The following is a 26,999-nucleotide window of genomic DNA, read 5'->3' on the forward strand; positions in this document are numbered from 1 at the left end:
CAATGTCTTGTATCTCCATTCTTGAGTTATATGCTTTTTGTCCCTAGTCATGATCCATGCACATGGTCTTTGAGACATAACTCTGAGATATACTTGATAAACATGATTAGTCCCTAGCATATGTGTTGTCATCAACATCAAAATATGATTAAGGGCATGATTGCACTTTCAATCTCCCCCTTTTTGGTAGTTGATGACAACTCAGATGCATACTCATAATAGTAATCCAAAGTATTTGTTGTGGAGCTCAATAACAATAATCAAGAATGAGCAACGAGTGAGCTCCCCCTCACAGTGATACCATAGATACTAAAAAAAACATGACGAGGGCTCCCCCTCAAGTGATGCCCAATATAACCAAATCTCATACACAAGATAATCAAGAATTAAACTTCATATAGATTCACCAAATCTCAGTCTCGACAAACCCATAACATAGGTTTAGGTTCAATACAAGCTAAACACAATCATAACAATAAGTTCGATTACATAATGAGCTTAGAAAAAAAAACATGCATATAAAGCCTACTCCCCCTTGGCATCAAATATCCAAAAATAAAGAATGGGGGGAAATGTAGCAGCATCAGAGATCATCCTCATCATCATCATGAGCACCACTGCCACCAGCCTTGTCGAAGAAATCAGCCCACTCAGGACCGGAGGGGAAACCAAAGTCAGAAGGGGGCTTTACAGGAAGACGCTCATCGTCACTCACATCATACACTCCGGAGTCTCTCAGACGAGCCTTCAGAGCGTTCTTGGAAGTTACCATGCGAGTGACAACATCGTGGTGTTGGGAGCAATGGAAGGTGAACATCTTCATCATGGCAGAGTGAGCCTTCCCAAGAAAACGAGCAATGCGCCCAAAAGGTGCAGAACTGGAAGGAGAATGGGCAGCATGAGAAGGAACACTAGCGGTGGTGCGACGAGCAGTAGCGGTAGGAGGAGGAACATGATCAGCCGCCATGTGAGCGGGAATGACCCATCGCTCATGCACATGAGTGCAGACAATGGGAAAAGGAGCTACGCTCTCGATAAAAGCCTGAATAAAGGGTGCATGAGGAAAAGCCCTCTTGTGCTAGAAGCTAGCAAGGCGGATCTCATGCCATAGAAAGTGTGGAACATTTATCTTCCCTTTAGGAGATGCAAAGAGGTGATGCATGAGATCAATGCAATAGCTGCTGCAGGAGCCTTTGTCACCCATCTTGGGATAGATGGTGCGGATGATACACTGATAAATGATGTTGAATGGGAAGCACCAAATGGAGACTTGGTTTAGACCCTTTTGTTTTTCAATGTCAGAAAAGTTGGTATAGGTCTAATAAGATCTGCACAGACCTCAATGCCCTTGGGCCTATGGTTGGGGTCATCCTTGTGGATTTTGAACCCAGTGTCGGAAAATCCAAGGGCAGTGACAAATTGAGCATAAGACGCTGTGAGTGCAATGTCTAAGGTCATCCATGTGACAGTGTTATCAGGAGCAAAATAACATGTGGCATAGAATTGATGAATGGCAGCGTGGTTAAAATCATGTTGAAATGCAAATGGAGCAGCTAGATTGGAAGACTCAATGAGCTCAATAGCTCTCGGATATTTCTCCGGATGAGTGCGAATATGCTCAAGATCAATGCAGAAATGGAGTGACAAGCCTTTAGGGATGACAATCGTGGTGAAGATGTCGGCCTGTATATTAGTGCGAAAGCGATAATCCTGAGAATCCCTAACAACAGTAAATTGATCTACATCGGGACGCAATTTAAGAACGAAGCTTTGGGAACCTCGTTGAAACGCTTAACATGACAGCCGATTGGTAATGGAGGCTCAATTGAGATGTGACGAGCATCACCGTGGGGTTGCACCCGAGGAGGAGGAGGCTGAAAGGTTGGACGACGAGTGCCCGGCTTGGGTGCAGCGACGCGAACACCAACAAACGGGGCCGGTTCCACCTCCTCAAGTTCATCCTCAAAGTCCGACCCCTCCGAGGAGGAATCGCTAGACGAGCTGGGAGGACGAGCCGCACGTTTCCGAGGACGAGCCTATTCCTGGGAGTCATCGGAGCCACCACGAAGAGATGAACGAGCCGGCCCTCCGGCGACTTGCTTGCGAGCTGAGTGCTTGGTCCGAGGCATCATGACCTAGGGGAGAAAGAAGACACAAATCAACACCCCTCCATAGACTGAGGAGTAGATGCATGAGGGGGAAAGATATGTCCTACCTTAAAGGGAGGAACACGGAGGAAACGGGCGACCGGACCAAATCAAACAACCAGAGAGAGAGAGGCCGCCGGAGCTTGAGCGAAGCCAAGCAGGACCGCAGAGCCGCGGTGAGGACCGAGGCCATAGAGCGGATCCCGAGCAGAGAGGAGCCCCAGCGAGGGTCACGGCAGCGTGCGGCCGCGGTGAGAGGCCACAAGGCAGGAGCGGCGGCGGCGGTGGGAAGCAGTGGAGAGGAGATGAGGAAGAAGTTCTGAAACCCTACAGCGCACTATATATAGGGGCCGGTGAAAACGACCGGACGACCGGAGCCTACGGACGACCGGAGTCGAATAGGAGTCCAGACGACCGGAGCTGGGGCCAGAAAAATTGAAGATGACAGAGATGAGTTTACGGATGGCCGGAAGCCTCGGATGTCCGGCCAGACGGCACTAGAAAGTATATTACGGACGTCCGGATAGGCCGGACAACCGTGCAAAGTGTAACAGAGAAGAAATTACGGACGACCGGAGTCTTACGGACGTCCGACGTTTCGGCGTCAATGCTAGCTAAGGGAACCAGAGAGGATTTTACGGGCGCTCGGATAGACCGTACGACCGGGCGAGGTCAACAAAGAAGAATTTACGGACGTTCGGGTTTCTATGGACGTCCGGCATTGGAGAAACACACGGACGTCCGGAACCCACGGACGTCCGACGCCAGAATTTGACAAGAGGCAAGGTGCAAGTGTATGTGCTCCTGAGCATGATAAGGAGAAGACAATTACCGTCCACAGTAAAAAATTCTTTATTTAGTAACTAGTACCCTATCCCAATCAATAATATCCATATACCATTCCAATATTGGTCTAGTGATACAAGTGGTGGCTACTGCCACCATGTATGAGTAGACGTGACATGACACGGAAAGATTTGAACTTTGAGTGCATAATCACTACTCCATCATGTTAAAGCACCATAGTTCTAGAACCATGGTAACTTTGAGAGTGTTGGTTCTTTTTATGCATTAAGTAGGGTGAGAATATTCATGAATTGAATGCCTCCCCCTAAATATATGCCTACATCATGACAAGACATTAGATTCATGCATGAATGAGTACTAGATTTCACATAATATTGTCAAGCTCCAAGATACCAAGTTCACGCCTAAGTCGACAAAACCTTGCTTCATCTAAAGGTTTGGTGAAGATATCTGCCAGTTGAAAATCTGTACCAATGTGATCGATGTGAATATCACCCTTTTCAACATGATCTCTCAAGAAATGATACCTAATATCAATGTGTTTGGTGCGGAGATGATCTTTGGGGTTCTCAGCAATATTGATGGCACTTTCATTATCACACAGAAGAGGCACATGTCTATAGGTGATACCATAATCCTTCAAAGTTTTCCTCATCTATAACAACTGAGTTGCACAACTGGCGGCAGCAATGTATTCAGCTTCTACGGTAGAGAGAGCAATACAATGTTGTTTCTTCGAGGACCAACTTACCAAGGATCGTCCAAGAAACTGACATGCACCGGATGTGGACTTACGATCCACTTTGTCTCCAGCCCAATCCGCATCCGTGTACCCAATGAGATCAAACTTAGCATCCTTGGGGTACTAGAGGCCCAACTTTGGGGTGTGAACAAGGTATCTAAGAATATTCTTAACCGCCTTATGATGACTTTCCATAGGAAAAGCTTGAAACCTAGCACACATGCATACACTGAACATGATGTCTGATCTAGATGCACAAAGATAAAGCAATGAACCAATCATAGAGCGGTAAGTAGAGGGGTCAAAAGGAGTACCATTTGTGTCTTCAGTGAGAGCAATTTTGGTTGGCATGGGTGTCTTGCATGGACTAGCATCAGACATACCAAACTTCTCTAGAATATCTTTGAGGTACTTTGCTTGAGATAAGAAAATTCCTTCTTGAAATTGTTGAATTTGAAATCCGAGAAAGAACTTCAAATCCGTATTGAGTGACATTTCAAAATTCTTGGTCACTGAAGCCGCAAACTTCTTGCACAAATGAATGTTAGGGGAACCAAAAATAATGTCATCTACATAGATTTGGCATAGGATCAAATCACCCTTGTCCCTCTTAGTAAAAAGAGAGGGATCGATCACCCCTCTCACAAAACCATCATCAAGCAAAAACTTCTTCAAATGATCATACCAAGCACGAGGTGCTTGTTTGAGGCCATACAAAGCCTTATGAAGTTTATACACATAGTCTTTGTGAAAGGGGTCAACGAACCCGGGTGGTTGTGACACATATACTTCTTCTTGTAGAGGACCGTTAAGGAAAGCACTCTTCAGATCCATTTGATGTAATGTAAAGCCATTGAAATCAGCATAAGCAAGTAAGATGCAAATGGATTCAAGACGAGCAATGGGGGCAAAGGTCTCACCAAAGTCCAAACCTTCAACTTGCGAGTACCCTTGTGCCACTAACCTTGCCTTATTGCGGATGATTACACCATTTTCATCTTGCTTATTCTTGAAAATCCATTTTGTTACAATGACATTGTGCTCGGTAGATGGTCTCTTGACTAATGACCATACTTGGTTGCGCTCAAAACTGTTCAACTCTTCTTGCATAGCAACTAGCCAATCGTTGTCCATCAATGCATCTTGTACCTTGAGGGGCTCAATACTAGACACAAACGAGAAGTGAGCACAAAAGTTTGTCAAATGTTTACGAGTGACTCTACCTTCCGATATGCCGGTGAGAATTTTGTCAACATCAACACGACCGGCCACTCGAGGCATGATAGAGGTAAGAGTTTCACGAGGTTCAACTTCATGTCCATCATCCACGTCCTCAACATATGGATCATTAATGTGTGGAGGAAGATCTTCTTGTTCATATTGCATTTGTTGAGGTTCATCATTAATGATTGGACTTTCTTGTTCTTGCACTTGATGATGATCTTGTTCTTGAAGATTATCATTAAGAAGAACTTGATCATCTTATTCTACTTGAACTAAGGGCACCGGTTGGACAATAGGAGTTTGTGATGGTATGGGAGTTGAAGTAGTTTGATGATGTGTGAGATTTTCATCTTCGTCTTCATCATCATGAGGTACTTGTTCCATAGGAAGAAGTGCACCAACACCCATGGTCAAAATGTCTTGAGAAGAATCTTCTTCACCTACATCACTTAGATTAACTTGCTCCCCGTGGGAGCCATTAAATTCATCAAACACCACGTCACAAGTTTCTAAAACACATCCAATGGATTTGTTGTAGACTCTATAGGCGTGAGAGTTTGATCCATAGCCAACAAATATACCCTCAATTGTTTTGGATGGAAATTTTCCTAACCGTTCTCTTTTGTTGAGGATGAAACATTTGCACCCAAATACACGAAAGTACTTGACATTTGGCTTGTTTCCAGTGAGAAGCTCATATGAAGTCTTTTCCAATATAGTGCGGAGGAAGACCCGGTTTGATGCATGGCATGCGGTGTTGACAGCTTCGGCCCAAAAACTATGTGGTGACTTGTATTCATCCAACATGGACCTTGCCATCTCTACAAGTGTACGATTCTTCCTTTCGGCTATACCATTTTGCTGAGGAGTGTATGGAGCAGAATATTGATGCTCAATCCCTTCATCACTAAGAAATTCTTCCAATGTATAGTTCTTGAACTCAGAGCCATTGTCACTTCTTATTGCCTGGATTTCTTTGTCAAACTTGCGTTGGGCTTGCTTGGCAAAATCAATGAAGGTGATCTTCGTTTCGTCCTTGGACTTGAGGAAGAACACCCATGTATATCTTGAGTAATCATCAACAATGACAAGCCCATACTTTTTCCCACCAAGACTATCCCATGAAGGAGGCCCAAAAAGATCCACATGAAGGAGCTCCAGGGGCCTTGAAGTAGATACTATGTTCTTGGGTGGGTGCTTTGATTGATGTTGCTTCCCGGCTATGCATGCACTACACACACGATCTTTCTCAAAAGAGAAATTGGTTAGTCCAAGGATGTGATTCCCCTTTAAGAGATCTTGAAGATTTCTCATGCCGACATGGGCTACCCGGCGATGCCATAGCCACCCCTTGTTAGCCTTGGCCATTAGACAAGTTTCATGGAACGTGCTCTCTTTCGAGAAATCAACCGTGTAAAGGTTGCCATCCAACTCTCCAACAAAAGCCACTTCAAGAGTATCTCTCTTAAAGACTTTCACATCCGTTAGTCCAAAGAGTGTATCATAACCAACAGAAGCCAATTGGCGAACAGAAAGCAAGTGGTATTTAAGGGATTGGACAAGCATGACATTTGCAAGAGACATGTCATTTGTGATAGCCACCTTGCCCAAACCGAGTACCTGTCCTTTTGAACCTCCACCAAACATAATGCTCATGAATGGTTGAATAGCTTCCATGAAATCGTAGAGAAATTTGCTATCTCCGGTCATATGATTTGTACATCCACTATCAATCACCCATTGCACTCCACCAGAGAAGGAAACCTACACACAATTAGGACTTGGTTAGAGGCACCCATTTTGCAATGGGACCTCTCAAGTTAGTCACAAGGGTCTTAGGGACCCAAATAGCATAGAACCGGAATGCATTTCGAGGGCCAACAAATTTTGCAAAGACTTCTCCATCCTTATTCTTACGAAGTACATAGGATGAAGGCATGAACTCTTTAGGCTTGTTGAGAGTGGGCATGCCCCTTGTGGCCTTCCCACTCACAACCTTACCTTTCTCCTTGTGCCCTTCTCTTACAAATGTATCTTTTAGAGGAGTTGTGCACTTTAGAGAGGACGTCTTATTCTTGCTTGTGCTTGGGTCAAACCCAAGTCCCTCTTTGGCAAACACCTCATTGTGTTGACTCAATATCTCATCAAGATTCTTTTGCCCTTAAGCACATGTCATGAGACCTTTCTCGATTTGAGCCTTGAGAAAACGATTTTCCTCAAGAATAGATGCTACATCACTACTAGAGTTAGTAGTACAAGCATCAACATTGATAATAGGAGAAGAGTAAGCCTTGGCTAGAGTTTCAAGATAAGTAAGCTTGAGTGTCTCAAAACTCTTTGTAAGAACGGTGAGCTCTCCTTCCTTAGTCTTGAGAGACACGGATAGAAGCTCACAATCCTTAGATAGAGAAGCATGAGACTTTACAAGCTTACTTTTATCATTCATTAATTCTTCGCAAGAGTCAATAGCCTTTTTTAAGGAGGCAAGATCATTAGTGTGAACATCAATATTTGCACCAATTTTTAAGCATAGTTCATCATTTCGTGCTTCCTCATATTGGACTTTCCGCTCAAGGATTTCACATTTTCCCTTTTCCTCAGAGACGAGAGTTTTGAGTTCCTTAATGGTGATGGTGTGCTTACTCACCATCTCCATAAGCATACGAAACATAGTGAGCTTCTTTCCTTTGAGGTAGAACATGAACTTATTAAGTTTAGCAATCATAGGATCATCTAGATCATCATCCTCATAACTATCCTCCGCATCAAGATACTCATCACTAGGAGTAGATGGAGTGAAGAGAGGAGGATTTGATCGTGGAGTTACCTTGACCTTGTCAGAAGAGCTTTGGTCCTCTCCATCTTCAACCATGGCCTTTGCCATTAGGCACTTGTGAGCGTTGCCCTTGTAATCTTTCATGTAGTTGTAGGTGACCACGTCACCACTCTTGTTTACTAACCTCAAGGTGTTTTGAGAGTCTTGAGCAACTCCGGCAACACCACTAACATCATCCGGATCGGATTCTTCTTGAGCAATCATTGCTTTTCCATCTCTCTTCTTGAGCTTGGAGTTCAAAGGATTTGGCAACTTCTTCTTGGGAAAGGTCTTGGGAAACCTTGGTTTATCTTCTCTCTTCTCATAAGGGCACTCATTGGAGAAGTGGTTGGTTTCTTCACAGTTGTAGCATTTTCTTACTTTCTTCTTTGGAAATCTTCCCTTGAATTTTCCCGCGCTAAACTTCTTGACAAAGAGAGCCATGTCTTCATATGAAGGGCCCTCGTCGGATTCAATCTCATCACAATCTTCATCATCATCATCATCTTCTTCTTCTTCTTCACTTTGCTCATCTTCACCTACATGCTTGGCCTTCAATGCAAGATTGACCTTTGATGATGGGGAACCATGCATGGCAAGATGTTTTTGGCATTAGCCTTCGACTCTTCAAATAGTTGAAAGGTGGATATGATGTCATCTGTAGTCATTTCCTTGAAGGTATGGTGTTGTCTTATGTCCCACACCATTTGATGGTGATATGGGGCAAGAGCATGAAGCAACTTATCCACAAGGAAACGCTTAGTCATGTTGAATCCATCTTGTGTCTTGTCACACTCACATGACTCAATATCGGCAGTGAGAGTCATGAGATGCTCATGGAGTTGATTGGGGGTTTCACCTTTCTCCATACAAAAGTTTTGCAATTGCCCCTTGGCAATTTCATATTGAGCACTCCGGAGGGTAGAGGTGCCAGTCTTGGATCTTATAATACTTTCCCATAGTTCCTTGGCACATGTGATGTGTATGAACGGTCTCCTTTGCTTTTCAGCCATACCTCTCCTTATACATATGATTGCAGTGTCATTGAGGTTCTTGTCATATATTTCTCTTGGTGTGGGGTTCTTTGGATCAACCACATGATAGCCATACTCTATGATCTCCAGCATCTCATCGTTCCCATGTCGAAGATGATCCTGCATAGCAACTCTCCACAAAGCAAAATCGGAAGTGGCACTAAGTAAAGGAGGTTTGCCTTGAGGATTATATCTTGGTTTCTCAACCTGAGGTCTTGCATAAAGCCAAGGAACACTGGCGTGTTCATTGCTAGGAGGTTGTTGACCAAGTGATGGAGTAGGCACAGTTGGCCTCGAAGCCACACCACCCGAGAGTGGTGCAAGCACCGTGGCTAATCTCATTTGGACCAAGGCCTCAAGGGAAGCATCATGCTCCTCTTTTTGCTTAGCAGGGGCCTGTTCTAGATCCTCAGACGTAAAGGACTTGACTTCATAGGAAGCCTCGCCTTTATCCTTAGGATCTACAACCAAGGGAGTCCCATCTGGGTTCATCTCGCTCTATGGCGGTTAAGCCACAAGAATAGAGCACGAGGCTCTGATACCAATTGAAAGGATCGAGATGGACCTAGAGGGGGGTGAATAGGTAGAACTACAAATTTTAATTATTACTTAGCAATTTTAGGCAATAGTGCGGAATATGAAGGTGAGCCTAACAATTGCAAGTGAGTACTAAATACTAAGCAAGTAACTCAAGCACTTAAGTAAGCAAGCACAAAATGATGTAAGTAAGTGCAAAGAGATAAGTAACCACAAGTAGAGAGTTAGGGTTAGGAATAACCGCAACTCCGGGAGACAAGGATGTATGCCGATGTTCACTTCCTTGGAGGGAAGCTAGTCACCGTTAGAGAGGTGGATGTTACCACGAAGGCACAACAACGACACGAAGGCTTACCCTACTCTCCCTTTAAGACAACACCACGGAGGCGTTTCTCAACCACTAGTGGTAGACCTTGGGGTGATCTCCAAACCCTTACAAACTTTTCCGGGGGAAATCACAACGGTTGATTCCTCTCCGAAAGACTCCTACCGCCTAGGAGTCTCCAACCTCCAAGAGTAATAAGAATGTTGGGAAGAAACTCAAAACTTGCTCAAATCAGGAATTCCTTTGGTGCAAAGAAGGGGAAGGAGTGGATCTATCACTTGATTGGAGAACTTCTCTCAAATGCTCCTAGAACACTTGGGGATCTAGGATTTGGTGTAGGTGAATGAGAGAGAGAATGAGGAGTGTTCTTGTTAGGCTCAAAGTAAATGGTCAACCTTATCCCGTGGAAGGGAAAGGCATATATATATATATATAGTAGGTGAGAAAAGGTGACTGTTTGGGATACATAAATGCACAGGATAGGTCGGACGTCCGGAGAACATCGGACGTCCGGAGGCACAAATAGGTCCGGACGTCCGACAGTCATCGGACGACCGGCTGCTGTGAACCTTTGAGCCATGACCCAGTACACAGGACACAGACGTCCGAGACGGGCCGGACATCCGGAGCCCGGACGACCGGAGAGTCCAGAAATCCGAAAAAATGGTTCTGTTGTGAAAGTACCGAACGTCCGGAGAGTTACGGACATCCGTAAAAACCCCTCTGTAAGGAACACCGGATGACCGGAGGGAGCCGGACGTCTGGGCGGCTGAGAGGGACCGGACGTCCGTAGAGCACCGGACGTCCGGAGGCAAAGTATAGGAACAGTGGATTTTGAGCAAGTTTTTCACTAGATCCAACGATCCCCTCTTAATAGTGCGGGATCCCTATACTCAAGAACAAACCATAAACGAAGTCAATGTCTTGTATCTCCATTCTTGAGTTATATGCTTTTTGTCCCTAGTCATGATCCATGCACACGGTCTTTGAGACATAATCCTGAGATATACTTGATAAACATGATTAGTCCCTAGCATATGTGTTGTCATCAACATCAAAATATGATTAAGGGCATGATTGCACTTTCACCGATCGCTCATCACGGTGGTACCGAAATGTTACGAAGGAAATAGAGAGATTACAATCCCATCTCGGTGAGGCCGAGATCCCTATCGGTGAGACCGATTTGCCTAGGGTTTGTGGCAGTGGCTATGACATCTGAACTCGGTGGCGCCAGATAGAAAGAATCAGTGGGTCCGAGTTGGACTTTAGGTTTAGGTCATATGTGGATGTGGGAAAGTATTTGAGGGTTTTGGAGCATATCACTAAGCACTATGAAGCAAGAACCTCCTTAAGCAACACCTCATCCCTCCTTGATAGTATTGGCTTTTCCTATAGACTCAATGTGATCTTGGATCACTAAAATATAAAATGTAGAGTCTTGAGCTTGAAGCTTGAGCCAATCCTTTTATCCTTAGCATTTTGAGGGGTCAACTTTTCTTATCCATGCCATGCCATTCATTGAGCTTTTCCTGAAATATTTATCTTGAAATAATGTTACCTCAATGAGCTATATGTTGTTAGGAATTACCAAAACCACCTAGGGATAGTTGCACTTTCAATCTCCCCCTTTTTGGTAACTGATGACAACATATAGATCAAAGCTTCGACAAATGATAATAAGATTGTAAAACATTGTCGCTTTGAGAAGTTGTGAAATGTGAGAGCTCCCCCTAAATTTGTGCATAGATTAAGATTTGCTTTGGACTGCAAATGCACATAGAGTTAGGATCATGAGTTCCTCTCCCATGTCACATACATCTTGGTGGAGCGTTCAAAATGATAATAATCAAAATACATGCACTCATCACCAAGCAAAGTGAATGATCATACAGAGATAAAAGGATAATGTCATCCAACAAGCATTAATGTAGCATATGATCAAACACATGATCATCCAAGTATCACACAGACATAAAGTATCTCAAACAAGCGAAAGCAAACAAAATTCAACCACCGAAACAAGAGAGAATAAAAAGCAGACACTCTCTCGAGAAGCCTATGATCTATACATTTTTCTCCCCCTTTGGCAACAAGTTACCAAAAAGTTCTTAGAAAATGCATAGTACTATGTCGACTCTCAGGCTTGGTCTTGATGTGGTGGTTTAGAAATGACTCCAAGGATGAAGGCATCAGTTGATGAAGTTGGAGCTGGTGGAGTAGGTGCTGGAGCTGGTGGTACTAAAGCTGTAGCAGGTGTAGATGAAGTTGCTCTTGTGTCTGTCACTGGCACTATAGCTGATCTCTGAGCTCTAGGCACTCTAGCAAATGCCTCAGTGGTTGTCTTGCCCTTCCTCTCCTACATGTCATCTTGGAGTTTCTCAACAACAGACTGGATCTCAGTTACCTTCACATCCAAGTCATAGAACTTATGCTCCATGATCCTCTCCAGGCTCTCCTGGTTTTGAGTCAGGGTGGCCAACCCCTTCTCAATCCTTAGAGTGGATGCAATCAAGTAGCCAAGCTGATCTTGCTTGCTCTTCAGGAAGTACTCAGATGCCTCATAAATTGTTGGCATCTTGGCAGCCTTCTCAGTCCTTGCCTTCTCCTTCTTTGTTTGTGCTTGCATAGAAGATGGTTCATCTTCATCCATAACCACTTGGTTGTCCTCAAAATCTGGATAGATAGGCATGTGATCCTTGTCCAACAAGTATGTGCTAGTGCCCATCTTGGAGTTAATCAACTCCTGGATCTGTGGGGCATACCCACAACTTCTCTTCTGGTCAGCAGATGTCCTCTTGATAGTTTCAACTATGAGGCTCATGACCTTGAACTTTTGAGGCACATCAAATAAGTGTAGCAGATTGATTGCATGGCCTCTGGTCATATTGTGATCTCCTGACTTAGGCAAAAGAGTGTGCCTGAGGATCCAGTCGATGGTTGGCAAACCTGACAGAAGGTAATGTACTGATCCAAACTTGTGTGTTTCAACAGCAGCATCTGGGATCTGCTTGTACATATGTGCCATAGTGTTGTGATCCATCTTCTTCTTGGCATATACATCCAAGTCATCCTATTTCTCCTTAGGTGCATTGATCAGATTGGCCCATTCTTCAATAGTAGATTCGCACCTTGTACCTTCAGACATCCATACTATCCTGCCATCTAGATAGAAGTGTGATGTGGAGTAGAATTGCATTATGAGCTCATCATTCCACTTTGTGAGCTTCTGCCCAACAAATTTATCCACTCCACAGCCCTTGAAACTGTCAAACACACCAGGATAGTGTTCTTCATTCTCCTTGATATATTTCCAGTCCACCCATCTCATATCACAGACTATTGATTTCTTGTCCAGCAGCACTGTCTCATAGAAATCCTGATGTTCCTTTGTATGGAACCTGTAGTCCACAGCAGTTCTCCTCCTGACTGCATAAGTATCAGTCAACCTCCACTGTCTGAGTCATGCATCCTTTCTCAGCTTCATGTTCTCAGCTACAGGATGATCATCGTTATGATCTGGAATTTTAGGCTTCAACTTTCTCAAGATATGCTCTTCATCATCTTCCTCTTCAGTAACAACTTCAGGCACTAGGGCCTTGTTCTTCTCAGCATCTGGAATGTTCCTAGTATTCCTCTTAGGTGCAGTCCTGGGCTTGGAAGCAGCCTTGGGTGCTTCTTTGGGCTTTGATGAAGCAGCCCCTGACCTGATGGCATCACCCATAAGCTTTTGAGCTTTGGGAGCTGGTGCAGCAGCTTCTTCTTCTTCCTCTTCCATCATGGAAGGCTTTCCAACAACCCTGGCCATGGTCTTCTTGACCCTTTCCTTCCTCTTCTTCTCAGTCACTTTTGGATCTTTGGGTTCTAATCTCTCAGTTTCCTGAGTTGATGCTCTGACTTTCAGCATAGGAGTCCTCTTGGCTGGGATTTTCCTTCTCAGACCAGTCTTGGTGGCTGCAGCTGTGCCATATTCCTTCTTAAGCACTTTCCTGGATGTGGCTTCATCCTCTTCTGCCACATAGTCTTCATCCTCAGAGTCTGAGGTTTTCTTCTTCCTGTTTCTGGTGGCAGCTTTGGGTAAGTTGCTTGGGGTGCTCCTGCTGCCCTCATCTGAGGAACTAGAGGGACTAGTGCCCTCACTCATAGAAACCTGCTCCTCTTCCCTGTTCTGACTGTCACTCTGATCAAACATGTTGCAAACACTGACAGCTGACCCTGTGAATAGATATAGATGAGATAGAGGGGATGAGCATCACAAAATACAGAGGTTTTTGCAAAAGAATGAGTCAAAAACTTAGTTTTAGTTTTCCACAGAAAGCATTTCAGATCTACCAATTTGTAAACTCGGTGATACCGAAACAGCTTTAGGAACCTAAACTAGTGAACTCGGTCAGACTGAGTCACAGTTCGGTGGCACCAAGACTGCTAGGGTTTCACAAAGTCCTGAACTCGGTCACACCGATTTGCAATTCTCGGTCAGACCGAGAATCACATGTGCAATGGCCTTGGCCAAATCGGTGGAACCGATTTCTACAACTCGGTGGGTCCGAGATGGTTTCGACGGAAACCTAACCCTAAATTTTCAATCCAAACCTAATCTATGGAGCGTTTTGACTAGATGAGATAGTTTCAATCGTGGCAAGATTCATGGCGAACACAATGTGCTAGGAATCAGATAGGGATAGCACAGTGATCAAGTCCATACCCTAGTTCAGCGATGGACTCGCTACGGCGGCAATGGCAGAGTTGATTCCCGTTGACGGCGGCGGAGACCAGCGGCGGGAGGCGGCTGGCGACGAGGAGGACGATCCAGAGATCCTGGAGGCAGAGCGGGCTGAGCGCGGGCGAAAGTGTTCGGAGAAAATTTCCAAAATTTTGCCCGTGGGTATATATAGCCCGACCCTGTCGGTGTGAGCGAGTGGAACAACTCGGTGGCACCGAGATGCATTACTACAAGCAGTTACTGCAACTCGGTGGGACCGAAATGTTCAAATCGGTTGCACCGAGATTGAAAACCTAGATCGACTTAGTGATCTCGGTATGACCGAAATGGAAGAATCGGTCAGACCGAAACACACAAAGAAGTTTTGGATGTTTAAGTCCATGACGAATCGGGGACTCCGAGTGCTCCTCACACAGAGTGGTTCGAATCTAACTTGATCAAATTTTGTGATGTGGCATGAATAGAGTTTGAGACAAGAAAAGCATAGATAGCTAGAGAAGGTTTCTTAGGCATTCTTGTCCATCCACTTGGCAAAAGAAAAAGAAACCAACCAAGCAAAACTACAAGTGGATGTCCTCGAATAAGTGAAATATGCAACCAACATGCTCACACAATAAAATGACAAATGAAATATGTGGCAAAGCATGCACAACCAATTCTAGCATCTATCAAGCAATTGGCGATGACTAGGTCATCTATATATGAGTATATTGACTTAGGAGTCAAATGAGAACATTTGATCATAGGTCATACTCATTGTTTAAGCTCAAGTGGGGTTACCACTTTTACATAATGCATTGATGTGTTCACACCATTAGAGTTGCTTTAACTCAATTCTTAGAGTAAAGCTCCCCCTAGATGTGAGATCCCCCCTTAGGGGGATAAACTAACCTTGGGTTTTGTCGATGATGACTTCATGTAGGTGTTGAAGATGTGGATGCTCAATGTTGATGTAGATCATTTGGAGCAATCCTTTGGAGTGAGTTGCACTTTCAATACCTACACGGGTTAGTCCCACAAGGAACAAACAAGGATATCCATAGACATAGAGTGATGCACACACAATATGATGTCTATGAAAGCATTAGGTTACCTTGTCCCTTGTCTTACTAACAAGAGGGTTTGTGACTTACCAACAAGAGGGTTTGTGACTCCATGAACTAGTGCAAGATGTGGAAGTTGATTGCACTTGTCCTTGCCAAAATGATATGAGTGAAGTTTGTTGGCGGAGTCACCCTCAAGAACTCTCTAGTTCTTCTTCTTCGGGATCCACACCATCTTGATGGGAATCCTTGGAGTTGTAGTCGTACTTGATGAAGTAGAACTTGACGTAATCTTGGGAACCCACTTGACCAAGGCCTTGGGAGCTTCTTCAAATGCATCAATCTCCTCTTGAAGCTCATCCTTGCCTTTTTGCTTGTGGTCTTGTGGTGGAAGGTCATCTTGATCTTGTGTCCCTTTGAAGGAAGTAGGATCATAATTCTCTTGTTGTGGAACAAACTTCGTCTTGGGGTATTGATCTTCTTCCCACTCAACTCCATTGGCATTGAACTTTCGTTCAAAACCAACACCTTGGTTCTTCCGGTGCCTTCCTTGCTTGCGTACAATTTCCTCGAATTGCTTACTCCCGGCAAGGCTCTTGTAAACACCTTTCTCTATAATTCCCTTCAATAAGTTATTTTCTTGCTCAAGTGTAACTTGGCTAAGAGAATCATTAGTGGAATCAAGAGAACTACTAGAAGCAACAACATTGGATTTAGCATGATTATTGTTACTACTAGAGGAAGAATCCTTCTTGTTCTTGTTACTAGACTTGACTTGAGGCATGTAAGTAGATAAGAGTAAACGCTTGGCAATGTAAGAAGAACTTTTCTTGCGAAGATCATCATTGATTGCTTTTAAGAACCCATGCTCTTGCTCAAGGTTGAGCTTTTCAAAGCGTAACTTCTCATGAGTCCTTAAAAGTTCTTCATGATCCCCTAAGATAGTTTCATGAGCTAACTTAAGAGTGTTTAGTTCTTTAGTTAGGAGCTCAATCTTCTCCTTGTCATTGTCATTCGTTTTATCTTGATTAGCATGATTAATTAACGTTTCATCATAGTATTCATCACTAAAGTTGTCAATAAGTAAATCATCATCACCTAGCAAGTCATCTTCATCACTATTGTAATCAACATACTCGGGGTGTGTTACCTTTGGGCCTTTAGCCATGAAGCATCTTCCAAGTCCCTCATTTGGTGAATCAAATATGTCATAGGAGTTGGTTGACACAAGTGCTAGACCGGCAACACCTTCATCTTGAGTATGTTCGGAGTCAAAGTGATAGCTTCTCTCGGAGTGATGTTCGAAGTCGGAACCGGATACCCATTAAGCAACATGAGCTTGATGTCTTAGTTTTGTGTAGCTCCTTGATGACTTGTCCTTCCTTTCTGAATCCTTGCTTCTTCGGGATGTTCTTCGTTCATAACGATTATCTCTACTCCTTCTCTCTCTTGGCGGTGATTCTTCTCTTTTACTTCTCCTCTTAGGTGATTCTTTTCTTCTTTTGTAGGGAGCCGTACACTCATTGGAGTAGTGTCCGGGTCTTCCACAGTTGTAGCAATTTCGATCTCGACTAGAAGATCTTTTATCATTGTAGGACCTTGACTTGGAACTTCTTTCCTTGCTTCTACTCTTGTAGAATTTGTTGAAGTTCTTCACCATTAGGCTCAATTCTTCTTTGAAGGTTTGTTTCTCACTTGATGATGTGGGAGCTTCACATGAGGCTTTGTAAGCACCACTTGACTTGTTGTGCAGCTCCTCCTTATCCTTGAGTGACATCTCATGAGCAACAATTCTTCCAATGACCTCCGTTGGCTTGAGATTCTTGTAATTGGGCATCATTTGGATCAATGTGCACACGGTATCATATTTTCCATCCAAGGCTCTTAGGATCTTCTTGATGATGAATTTGTCGGTCATCTCTTTGCTTCCTAAGCCGGCAATCTCATTTGTGATGAGAGCAAGCCTAGAGTACATTTCAGCGACGCCTTCACCATCCTTCATCATGAACTTGTCAAGTTGACTTTGAAGCACATCCAATTTGGATTCCTTGACGGAGTCAGTACCTTCGTGCATATCAATCAAAGTATCCCAAATTTCCTTTGCATTCTCAAGACAGCTGATTTCGTTGAATTCTTCGGGGCACAATCCATTGAAGAGGATATCACAAGCTTGAGCGTTGTATTGCAGCATCTTCAATTATTCCATGCTAGCTTCACGGTTCGGTTCTCTCCCATCAAAGAATTCACCTTGCAAGCCAATACACACAATAGCCCAAATGGCAGGGTTATGTCCAAGAATAAGCATTTTCATCTTATGCTTCCAACTAGCAAAATTAGTACCATCAAAGTAAGGACCTCTATGGTGGTAGCTTCCCTTGCTAGACGCCATACTCTCCTAGGTTGTGAAACCAAGGCTATGACCACCAAAAGATATGGAAATCAAAGCAAATGGAGACCAAAGCTCTGATACCACTTGTAGGATCGGAAGTATGTGTAGAGGGGGGTGATTAGACTACTTGACCAAATAAAAGCTTAACCTTTTCCCAATTTTAGTCTTTGGCAGATTTTAGCAAACTTAGCACAAGTCAAGAAATCTTAACACAATTCAAGCAAGCATGCAAAGAGTATATGAGCAGCGGAAAATAAAGCATGCAACTTGCAAGAATGTAAAGGGAAGGGTTTGGAGAATTCAAACGCAATTTGGAGACACGGTGATTTTTGAGCCATGGTTCCGATAGGTGGTGCTATCGTACATCCACGTTGATGGAGACATCAATCCACAAAGGGTAACGGCTGCGCGAGTCCATGGAGGGCTCCACCCAAGAATGGTCCACGAAGAAGCAACCTTGTCTATCCCACCATGGCCGTCGCCCACGAAGGACTTGCCTCACTAGCGGTAGATCTTCACGAAGTAGGCGATCTCCTTGCCCTTACAAACTCCTTGGTTCAACTCCACAATCTTGTCGGAGGCTCCCAAGTGACACCTAGCCAATCTAGGAGACACCACTCTCCAAGAAGTAACAAATGGTGTGTTGATGATGAACTCCTTGCTCTTGTGCTTCAAATGATAGTCTCCCCAACACTCAACTCTCTCACACAGGATTTGGATTTGGTGGAAAGAAGGTTTGAGTGGAAAGAAACTTGGGGAAGGCTAGAGATCAAGATTCATATGGTAGGAATGGAATATCTAGGTCTCAACACGTGAGTAGGTGGTTCTCTCTCAGAAAATGTAAGTTGGAAGTGTAGGTTTGTTCTGATGGCTCTCTCCACGAATGAAGAGGAGGTGGAGGGGTATATATAGCCTCCACACAAAATCTAACGGTTACACACAATCTACCAATCTCGGTGGGACCGAATTGAGAAACTCGGTCTGACCGATTCAGTAAACCTAGTGACCGTTAGGGTTTTCGGTGGGACCTACATGCAACTCGGTAGGACCGATATGGTTAGGATTAGGGCATAACATAATCTCGGTGAGACCGATTACACCAACTCGGTAAGGCCGATTTTGGTAATAAGCTAACCAAAGAGTTGGTCAGGTAAACTCGGTGGGACCGGTTCGCTCATTTCGGTGGGACCGAAATGTTACGAAAGGGAAACAGAGAGTTTACATTGCAATCTCGGTGGGACCGATCGCTCATCTCTGTGGTACCGAAACGTTACGAAGGGAAACAAAGAGATTACAATCCCATCTCGGTGAGACCGAGATCCCTATCGGTGAGACCGATTTGCCTAGGGTTTGTGGCAGTGGCTATGACATCTGAACTCGGTGGCGCCGGATAGAAAGAATCAGTGGGTCCGAGTTGGACTTTATGTTTAGGTCATATGTGGATGTGGGAAAGTAGTTGAGGGTTTTGGAGCATATCACTAAGCACTATGAAGCAAGAACCTCATTAAGCAACACCTCATCCCTCCTTGATAGTATTGGCTTTTCCTATAGACTCAATGTGATCTTGGATCACTAAAATATAAAATGTAGAGTCTTGAGCTTGAAGCTTGAGCCAATCCTTTTATCCTTAGCATTTTGAGGGGTCCACTTTTCTCATCCATGCCATGCCATTCATTGAGCTTTTCCTGAAATATTTATCTGAAATAATGTTAGCTCAATGAGTTATATGTTGTTAGGAATTACCAAAACCACATAGGGATAGTTGCACTTTCAATCTCCCCCTTTTTGGTAATTGATGACAACATATAGATCAAAGCTTCGACAAATGATAATAAGATTGAAAAGCATTGTCGCTTTGAGAAATATGTGAAATGTGAGAGCTCCCCCTAAATTTGTGCATAGATTGAGATTTGCTTTGGACTGCAAATGCACATAGAGTTAGGATCATGAGTTCCTCTCCCATGTCACATACATCTTGGTGGAGCGCTCAAAATGATAATAATCAAAATACATGCACTCATCACCAAGCAAAGTGAATGATCATATAGAGATAAAAGGATAATATCATCCAACAAGCATTAATGTAGCATATGATCAAACACATGATCATCCAAGTATCACACAGACATAAAGTATCTCAAACAAGCGAAAGCAAACAAAGTTCAACCACCAAAACAAGAGAGAATAAAAAGCAGACACTCTCTCTCGAAGCCTATGTTCTATACATCCCCCCCCCCTTGGCAACAAGTTACCAAAAAGTTCTTAGAAAATGCATAGTACTATGTCGACTCTCAGGCTTGGTCTTGATGTGGTGGTGTAGAAATGACTCCAAGAACGAAGGCATCAGTTGATGAAGTTGGAGCTGGTGGAGTAGGTGCCGGAGCTGGTGGTACTGAAGCTGTAGCAGGTGAAGATGAAGTTGCTCTTGTGTCTGTCACTGGCACTGCAGCTGATCTCTGAGCTCTAGGCACTCTAACAAATGCCTCAGTGGTTGTCTTGCCCTTCCTCTCCTGCATGTCATCTTGGAGTGGCTCAACAACAGACTGGATCTCAATTACCTTCACATCCAAGTCATAGAACTTCTCCTCCATGATCCTCTCCAGGCTCTCCTGGTTTTGAGTCAAGGTGGCCAACCCCTTCTCAATCCTTAGAGTGGATGCAATCAAGTAGCCAAGCTGATCTTGCTTGCTCTTCAGGAAATACTCAGATGCCTCGTCAATAGTTGGCATCTTGGCAGCCTTCTCGGTCCTTGCCTTCTCCTTCTTTGTTTGTGCTTGCACAGAAGATGGTTCATCTTCATCCATAACCACTTGGTTGTCCTCAAAACTGGATAGATAGGCATGTGATCCTTGTCCAACAAGTATGTGTCAGTGCCCATCTTGGAGTTAATCAGCTCCTGGATCTGTGGGGCATACCCACAACTTCTCTTCTGGTCAGCAAATGTCCTCTTGATAGTTTCAACTATGAGGCTCATGACCTTGAACTTTTGAGGCACATCAAATAAGTGTAGCAGATTGATTGCATGGCCTCTGATCATATTGTGATCTCTTGACTTAGGCAAAAGAGTGTGCCTGAGGATCCAGTCGATGGTTGGCAGACCTGACAGAAAGTAATGTACTGATCCAAACTTGTGTGTTTCAACGGCAGCATCTGGGATCTCCTTGTACATATGTGCCAGTGTTGTGATCCATCTTCTTCTTGGCATAGACATCCAAGTCATCCTATTTCTCCTTAGGTGCATTGATCAGATTGGCCCATTCTTCAATAGTAGATTGGTACCTTGTACCTTCAGACATCCATACTAACCTGCCATCTGGATAGAAGTGTGTTGTGGAGTAGAATTGCATTATGAGCTCATCATTCCACTTTGTGAGCTTCTGCCCAACAAATGTATCCACTCCACAACCCTTGAAACTGTCAAACACACCAAGATAGTGTTCTTCATTCTCCTTGATATATTTCCAGTCCACCCATCTCATATCACAGACTATTGGCTTCTTGTCCAGCAGCACTGTCTCATAGAAATCCTGATGTCCAGCAGCACCGCCGCTGCGCCTCCGCCCCTACCAGCCATGGCCACGGCAGAGGCGGACACCCGCAGCTCGCGCCGCTCCCGGCCCGCGCCGCCTGGGCCCAGATCTGGCCGCATGCCGACAGGGTCAGTGCCACCGGAGCCCACCGCACCCCAGCCCCTTCACGCCGCCACCCGCGACCCACGTCTCTGCCACCTGCTGCTGCCGCGCCGCCGCCCGATCTTGGATCCCGCGACCGTCGTCCGGAGTAACACCTCGTCACCGCCCACGGTGGCAGGGCTTAGCCCACCAGTACGTCGGGGCGGCGCCGAGGGGAGGGAGGCGCGAGGAGGAGGGCCGCAGGCCAGAGCTAGGGTTTCCCCCGACGCTCGCGGGAGCGTCGCGGGAGGGGAGGGGAGGGGGATCTGAAACGTACCTCTGTTTACAATGGTTCATTCAGCTTCTGGTATTTAGCTTCAAAGGCAGTCAATTCTTCAAAAACTTTGCCAATCTGATCATGTTCAGTCTGAATACACAGACGAATGTTGGTTCTCTGAGGCAGCCAAAAATCACATAATAAAGTGGGAATTTTACTTGCAACATCAATCTACTGATCTAACAGATATGCTTAGACTTTGATTCCCCAAATCCCCATGGATAATTGATATGATACAGAACAAACTGGAAGGAATAACAGAGGTTGAGTGCACACACGAAAATGCTAGGAAATGGGGACAGTATGAATCATTTAGCTTGTCTGAAGTTGGGCCAAACAAAGTCAGTTATACATGCTAACAACAAAAAATGCCAACATAGTTTGAGAATCTTTCAATCCTGCAGCTTAACCCAGCAAGTGTTTATAATTCTAAAACAAACTGACGGACATAAATGAAACTCCTAACAAGCCTCGCAAAATACAAAAGCTTGGATCACTTTACCTTGAGGAAACAAATTACTCATGTTCAGGTCACATGAAAATTTTCATGCATCTAATTCTAAAGCTGTAGGCAACATGGTAGCAGCATATGGTGTCTCTATTCAGTGTTGAATCCCTCATACTTTTTCAGTTCATAACTCATACACTGGCTTATTTTGTGTTTACCTTTGTTCTTGTATAGGATCGGCGCAATAAGCTGTAACAGCACTAGCAGAATGTACATCGGTAACAAGTCATAGCAACATGTTAAGGTAATATTGCAAATATAGCAAGGGAAAGATGGATGGTATTAAGAGAGATAATTTCAACTTCTGTTCCTCTGACTAGACAAAATCCATGCATAGGACCCAAATCCATGCACTGCTGGTAAAGTAATGAACAAGAAATGGTTTCTGAACATTCCCATAAATGCCTGAACTGAAAGAGAGCTGATTGTCCACCGTATATCTCTATAGAACTGCTAGTGCGGAGAAGCGCTTGTTGCACAGCAAGGACCAACAAAAATGGATATGAGAAGTTCAGCTTGGCGATATCAGAGGCAATGTACACCCTGGCAATGTTTTTTAACAGCAGGAATCCACTACTTCTCACCGTGGCATCCTGCCCCCGAGCTCTGCTGCTATTCGCTTCTGAGTCGCACGTACATAATTTTCCAGAAGGAGAAAAGACAACTGAATATCACAGCAGCCAAACAAAATATAACAGAGCAGACCGACAGAATCACCAAAATCAAAGCGACAATGTTAAACCAAAATATAATAGTGTTCAATACCATCTGTACAACATTAGTTCAGGTCATGTATTTTTTTTTCATCATCTTGTTAGCAGGAGATGACCAAAAAAAATTAAGCTGCAAACAAATGAGACGACAGGACAAATTTGCATCATAGAACTGAAGTTTTCGTTGCCACTTCATTTCAGCGTCACAACGCAGGAAAGAAAGATCACCAGACAGCAAGCATCATATCAACACTAGAGACACCCAGCACACATCGTATTCAGAAAAAATATTTTCCACTGCTGATCCTTTGACTAGACAAAAATCCACACCCGGGACCCAAACCCATGCACTGCTAGTAAAGTTATGAAGAGGCAATTGTTTCTGAACGTTCCCGTAGATGCCTAAACTGAAAGAGATCTGATTGCCACTGTATATCTCTATAGAACTGCAAAGCAAGGACAAACAAAATTGGATACAAGAAGTTCACCTTGGTGATATCAGACACACTGCTCATGTTCATTGCCATATGCACCTGGCAATGGTTTCAACAGATCAGGAATCCAGTCCATCTCCTTCTCAACCTGCCCAAGGTGAAAATGGAAAGACAATCTGCCTTGCATAGTGTACAAAATTACCTGATAGGAAAAAGACAACTGAATCTCACAGCAACCAAGAAGAAATAACAGAGCAGACTAACAGAATCACCAAATCCAAGCGACAGTGTTAAATCAATTAGATCATGCATTGTTCAATCCCATCAGTGCAACACTAATTCAGGACATGTGTTCTTCAACCATCTAATCAGCAAGACATGATTAAAACAATTAAGCAGCAAAGAAATGACACCACAGGACAAATTTGCATCCGAAGATAACTGCACTTTTCATTGCCATTTCGTTTCAGCATCACACTACATCAGGAAAGATCACCAGAGACGAGAAGAAAGATCATATCAACACTACATGGGAACCCAGCCAGCACATTTCCTTACAACCAGATCGCAAGACACGAACTGCTACAGCCAAACCTAGGCGCGCTCCCCGCGGATGCGGCGGGCGAGCTGGATGTCCTTGGGCATGATGGTGACGCGCTTGGCGTGGATGGCGCACAGGTTGGTGTCCTCAAAGAGCCCCACCAGGTACGCCTCGGCGGCCTCCTGCAGGGCGGAGACGGCGGAGGACTGGAAGCGGAGGTCGGTCTTGAAGTCCTGCGCGATCTCACGGACGAGGCGCTGGAAGGGGAGCTTGCGGATGAGCAGCTCCGTGCTCTTCTGGTACTTGCGGATCTCCCGGAGCGCCACGGTTCCCGGGCGGAAGCGGTGGGGCTTCTTCACGCCGCCGGTGGCCGGGGCCGACTTGCGCGCCGCCTTGGTCGCCAGCTGCTTCCGCGGCGCCTTGCCGCCGGTGGACTTGCGCGCCGTCTGCTTCGTGCGGGCCATCGGAGCTGGTGGGGGGAGGAGTCTAGGGTTTGGATGCTTCACCGGTGGGGGATTTGAGCTGTGGTGTGGTCTGGTGGTGAGGCGCGGGGTTAAATAGGCGAGGGGTGGGCGCGGGTCGGGGAAATTTTGGGGGGAGAAGGCGCGGGCTGGAGGAGGGAGACGAAGTTTGGAGCGTTGGATCGGGAGGAGATGGACGGCTGGGATCGGGTTTAGGGGTGAGCACGCGGATCGTGGGGGGCGATCCGTGGGAGGGTGTTTCGTGTGACGTGATTGGCTGGCCGAGGTGTGGTGTGAAGCTGATCCGTGGGTGGGGTGTTCCCGCGCTATCATCGCGTTTCGGTGCACACGTGGGCGCGGGAACGCATAGAAAATTCGGTTCTGTGGGAAAATCTTGATTTTAATTAAAGAAATTTCATATGAATTTTGAAGGATATTTACCCTTATAAAGCTTTAGGATTTTTCTATTTCAGGGAAAAAATCATTCAGTCAAACTTTTTTATACAATTCAGTTCTATAAGGTCGAATGCTCAAAATTTCTGGGGCTCACTAGTCTGGTAGGGTTCAACATGACATGGCACTTTAATCTTGTACTGTATTTTTCCTACTCTTACATTTAAAAAAAATACAATTCGAAGGGACCCTTAATTGTTCGTCCTTAAGTGTTTAAGTGTCCAGAGATACATTTCCTCTTTGGACGCAGTTGTATTTCTTTCTCTGGTTTATAAAATTTATGACCACTTAGAAAAAATGAAGATTTATACAAGGTACGATCTCGTGCTTCGTCATGGAAAAACAAATGTATGTATACTTGTATAGGAATGGCATGCCCTGTTCCAGGATAACACGCATCACTTTATATTCTTTTTTTTTTGTGAACATCATTTTATATTCTTTGTTAGTTGTTGAGAAGTGTCGAAAACTGAGAAGAAGATAGTCATGTCCGGTCATACATGTGGTAATCGCAAACCATATGTTACATGTTCTAGTGGAGATGGAAGAGATAGTAGATATTCTTGTCAAAATATGTTTTCATCCCGTTTTATGAATAAAGTCACACGGCCTAAGAGCAACTCCACTCGTTCGGCCCCCTAGCGCATAGGCCGGCGCTATTTCAGACGCACGCTTGGCGATTTTTAGGCCCTCGGGGCGATCGAGGTCCCAGCCACGCCCCCGGGTGCCGCGCCGAAGGCGTCGGTAATTCAAACTTGTCCATTCCCGCTACCAAAAAACCCCACAAGTCCGGCGATCAACGCAACAAAGTCCCGGCGATCGGCGGTCACCTTGCCACAGTTCGGCGATCAATAAAAAGTTCGGCGTGCAAAAAAGAAAAGATGCATAGGCAATGCATCAAACGGCGGCGGCGGCCTCCGGCATCGGACTGGTGGGAGTCGGCGTGTGCGGGCTGGACGGCGTCGGTGCGGCTTTTGTGTTGGGCGCCGTGGAGGCATCATCGCTCAGGCTAGGCGGCGGCGTTGGGGTCGGCGTGGGAGTTGGCGCCGTCGACGGCATCTGATTGAGGATGAGGCCATGCTCCGCCAAGTACCACGCCTTGACCTGCTCGTCCATCGCCGGCATGTCCCCACCTTCCCAATCAAGAAAGCCAAGCCGGTGTTCCTCTTCTTTGCGGCGACGTTGGTCCGGAGCAGGTCGAGCTTGACGGCATTGTTCAGCATCAACGCCGACCATCTCTCCTTGGTTTTCTCTTCCCTCTAGGCAGCGCGGGTCTGGGCGTCGACGATGCACTGCTCGATGGACTCTTGCAGGCACGCGATAGCCGGCGCGGCGTCCTTCACCGTCTTGGATTGCTTGTTCCCGTCCGGGCGCCCATCTGACGCGCCTGGCGTCGGCGCGTCCGGCTTGTACGTCTCCTTGGCCTTAGCGAGGGTGCGTCGGACTTCCGCCCACTTCTTGATCCGGGAGAACGCGTGGAGGTACTTGAAATCGGCGTCGGTGCTGCTGTCCTGGCGATACATGACGAACATCTGCACCATTTGCGCCGAAGAACAACAGACGACGGCGTACCACGACGAAAGAATGAGCGCGAGACAGGCGTGTCATGCCTGACCCTCAATGTTGGCACCGCTCTCCGGGCAAGCCGTGATCTCCTCGACGATCCCATGCCATTTGTTGCACGCCGTTTGGATGATTGCCCAATGATTCGCCATGGCCTTCGAGCCGCGCTGCATGTGGACGCCCTTGAAGTAGGGGTCAACGAGCTTGCGCTCGTCGAACTCGGACTTGATGCGCTCCCAATACGTGTCGACGTTCTGGTTCGTACCGGTGATCGGGTCGAGGCAGACGATTTTCCACGCTTCGGTGAGGCACTCGTCCTCTTTTGACGCGCGGCTCGCCGATCCTGGCCGCCCGCTTCTTCTTTCTCCCTTTCCTCGCCGGAGCAGGCACTGGCTCCTCCTCCTTCTCCTCCTCTGGCTCCTCCTCCCCGTAGTCGAGCACGCTGTCTACTTCGTGCGGGCCATCGAAGCAGGAGGGGGACAGAGGCTAGGGTTTGAGTGGGGATGCTTTGTCGGCGCGGGATTTGAGCTGTGGTGTGGTCTGGGGTGGGAGGCGCAAGGGTTAAATAGATAGGGGAGAGGGATGGGCGCGG

The 26,999-nt window shown here is 45.5% G+C and overlaps 1 protein-coding gene across 1 annotated transcript; it reads right to left on the bottom strand.

The window, feature by feature from the left end:
* Positions 1 to 23,813: 23,813 nt before the first annotated feature.
* On the bottom strand, positions 23,814 to 24,451 carry LOC119287714 (histone H3.2). Its single transcript, XM_037567309.1, has one exon. The coding sequence runs from the start codon at positions 24,392 to 24,394 to the stop codon at positions 23,984 to 23,986; it is 411 nt and encodes a 136-aa protein (XP_037423206.1). The 5' UTR covers positions 24,395 to 24,451; the 3' UTR covers positions 23,814 to 23,983.
* Between the last annotated feature and the right edge of the window lie 2,548 nt (positions 24,452 to 26,999).

The sequence above is a fragment of the Triticum dicoccoides genome, chromosome 4A (genome assembly GCF_002162155.2).
Source record: "Triticum dicoccoides isolate Atlit2015 ecotype Zavitan chromosome 4A, WEW_v2.0, whole genome shotgun sequence".
NCBI classification, from domain to species: domain Eukaryota; kingdom Viridiplantae; phylum Streptophyta; class Magnoliopsida; order Poales; family Poaceae; genus Triticum; species Triticum dicoccoides.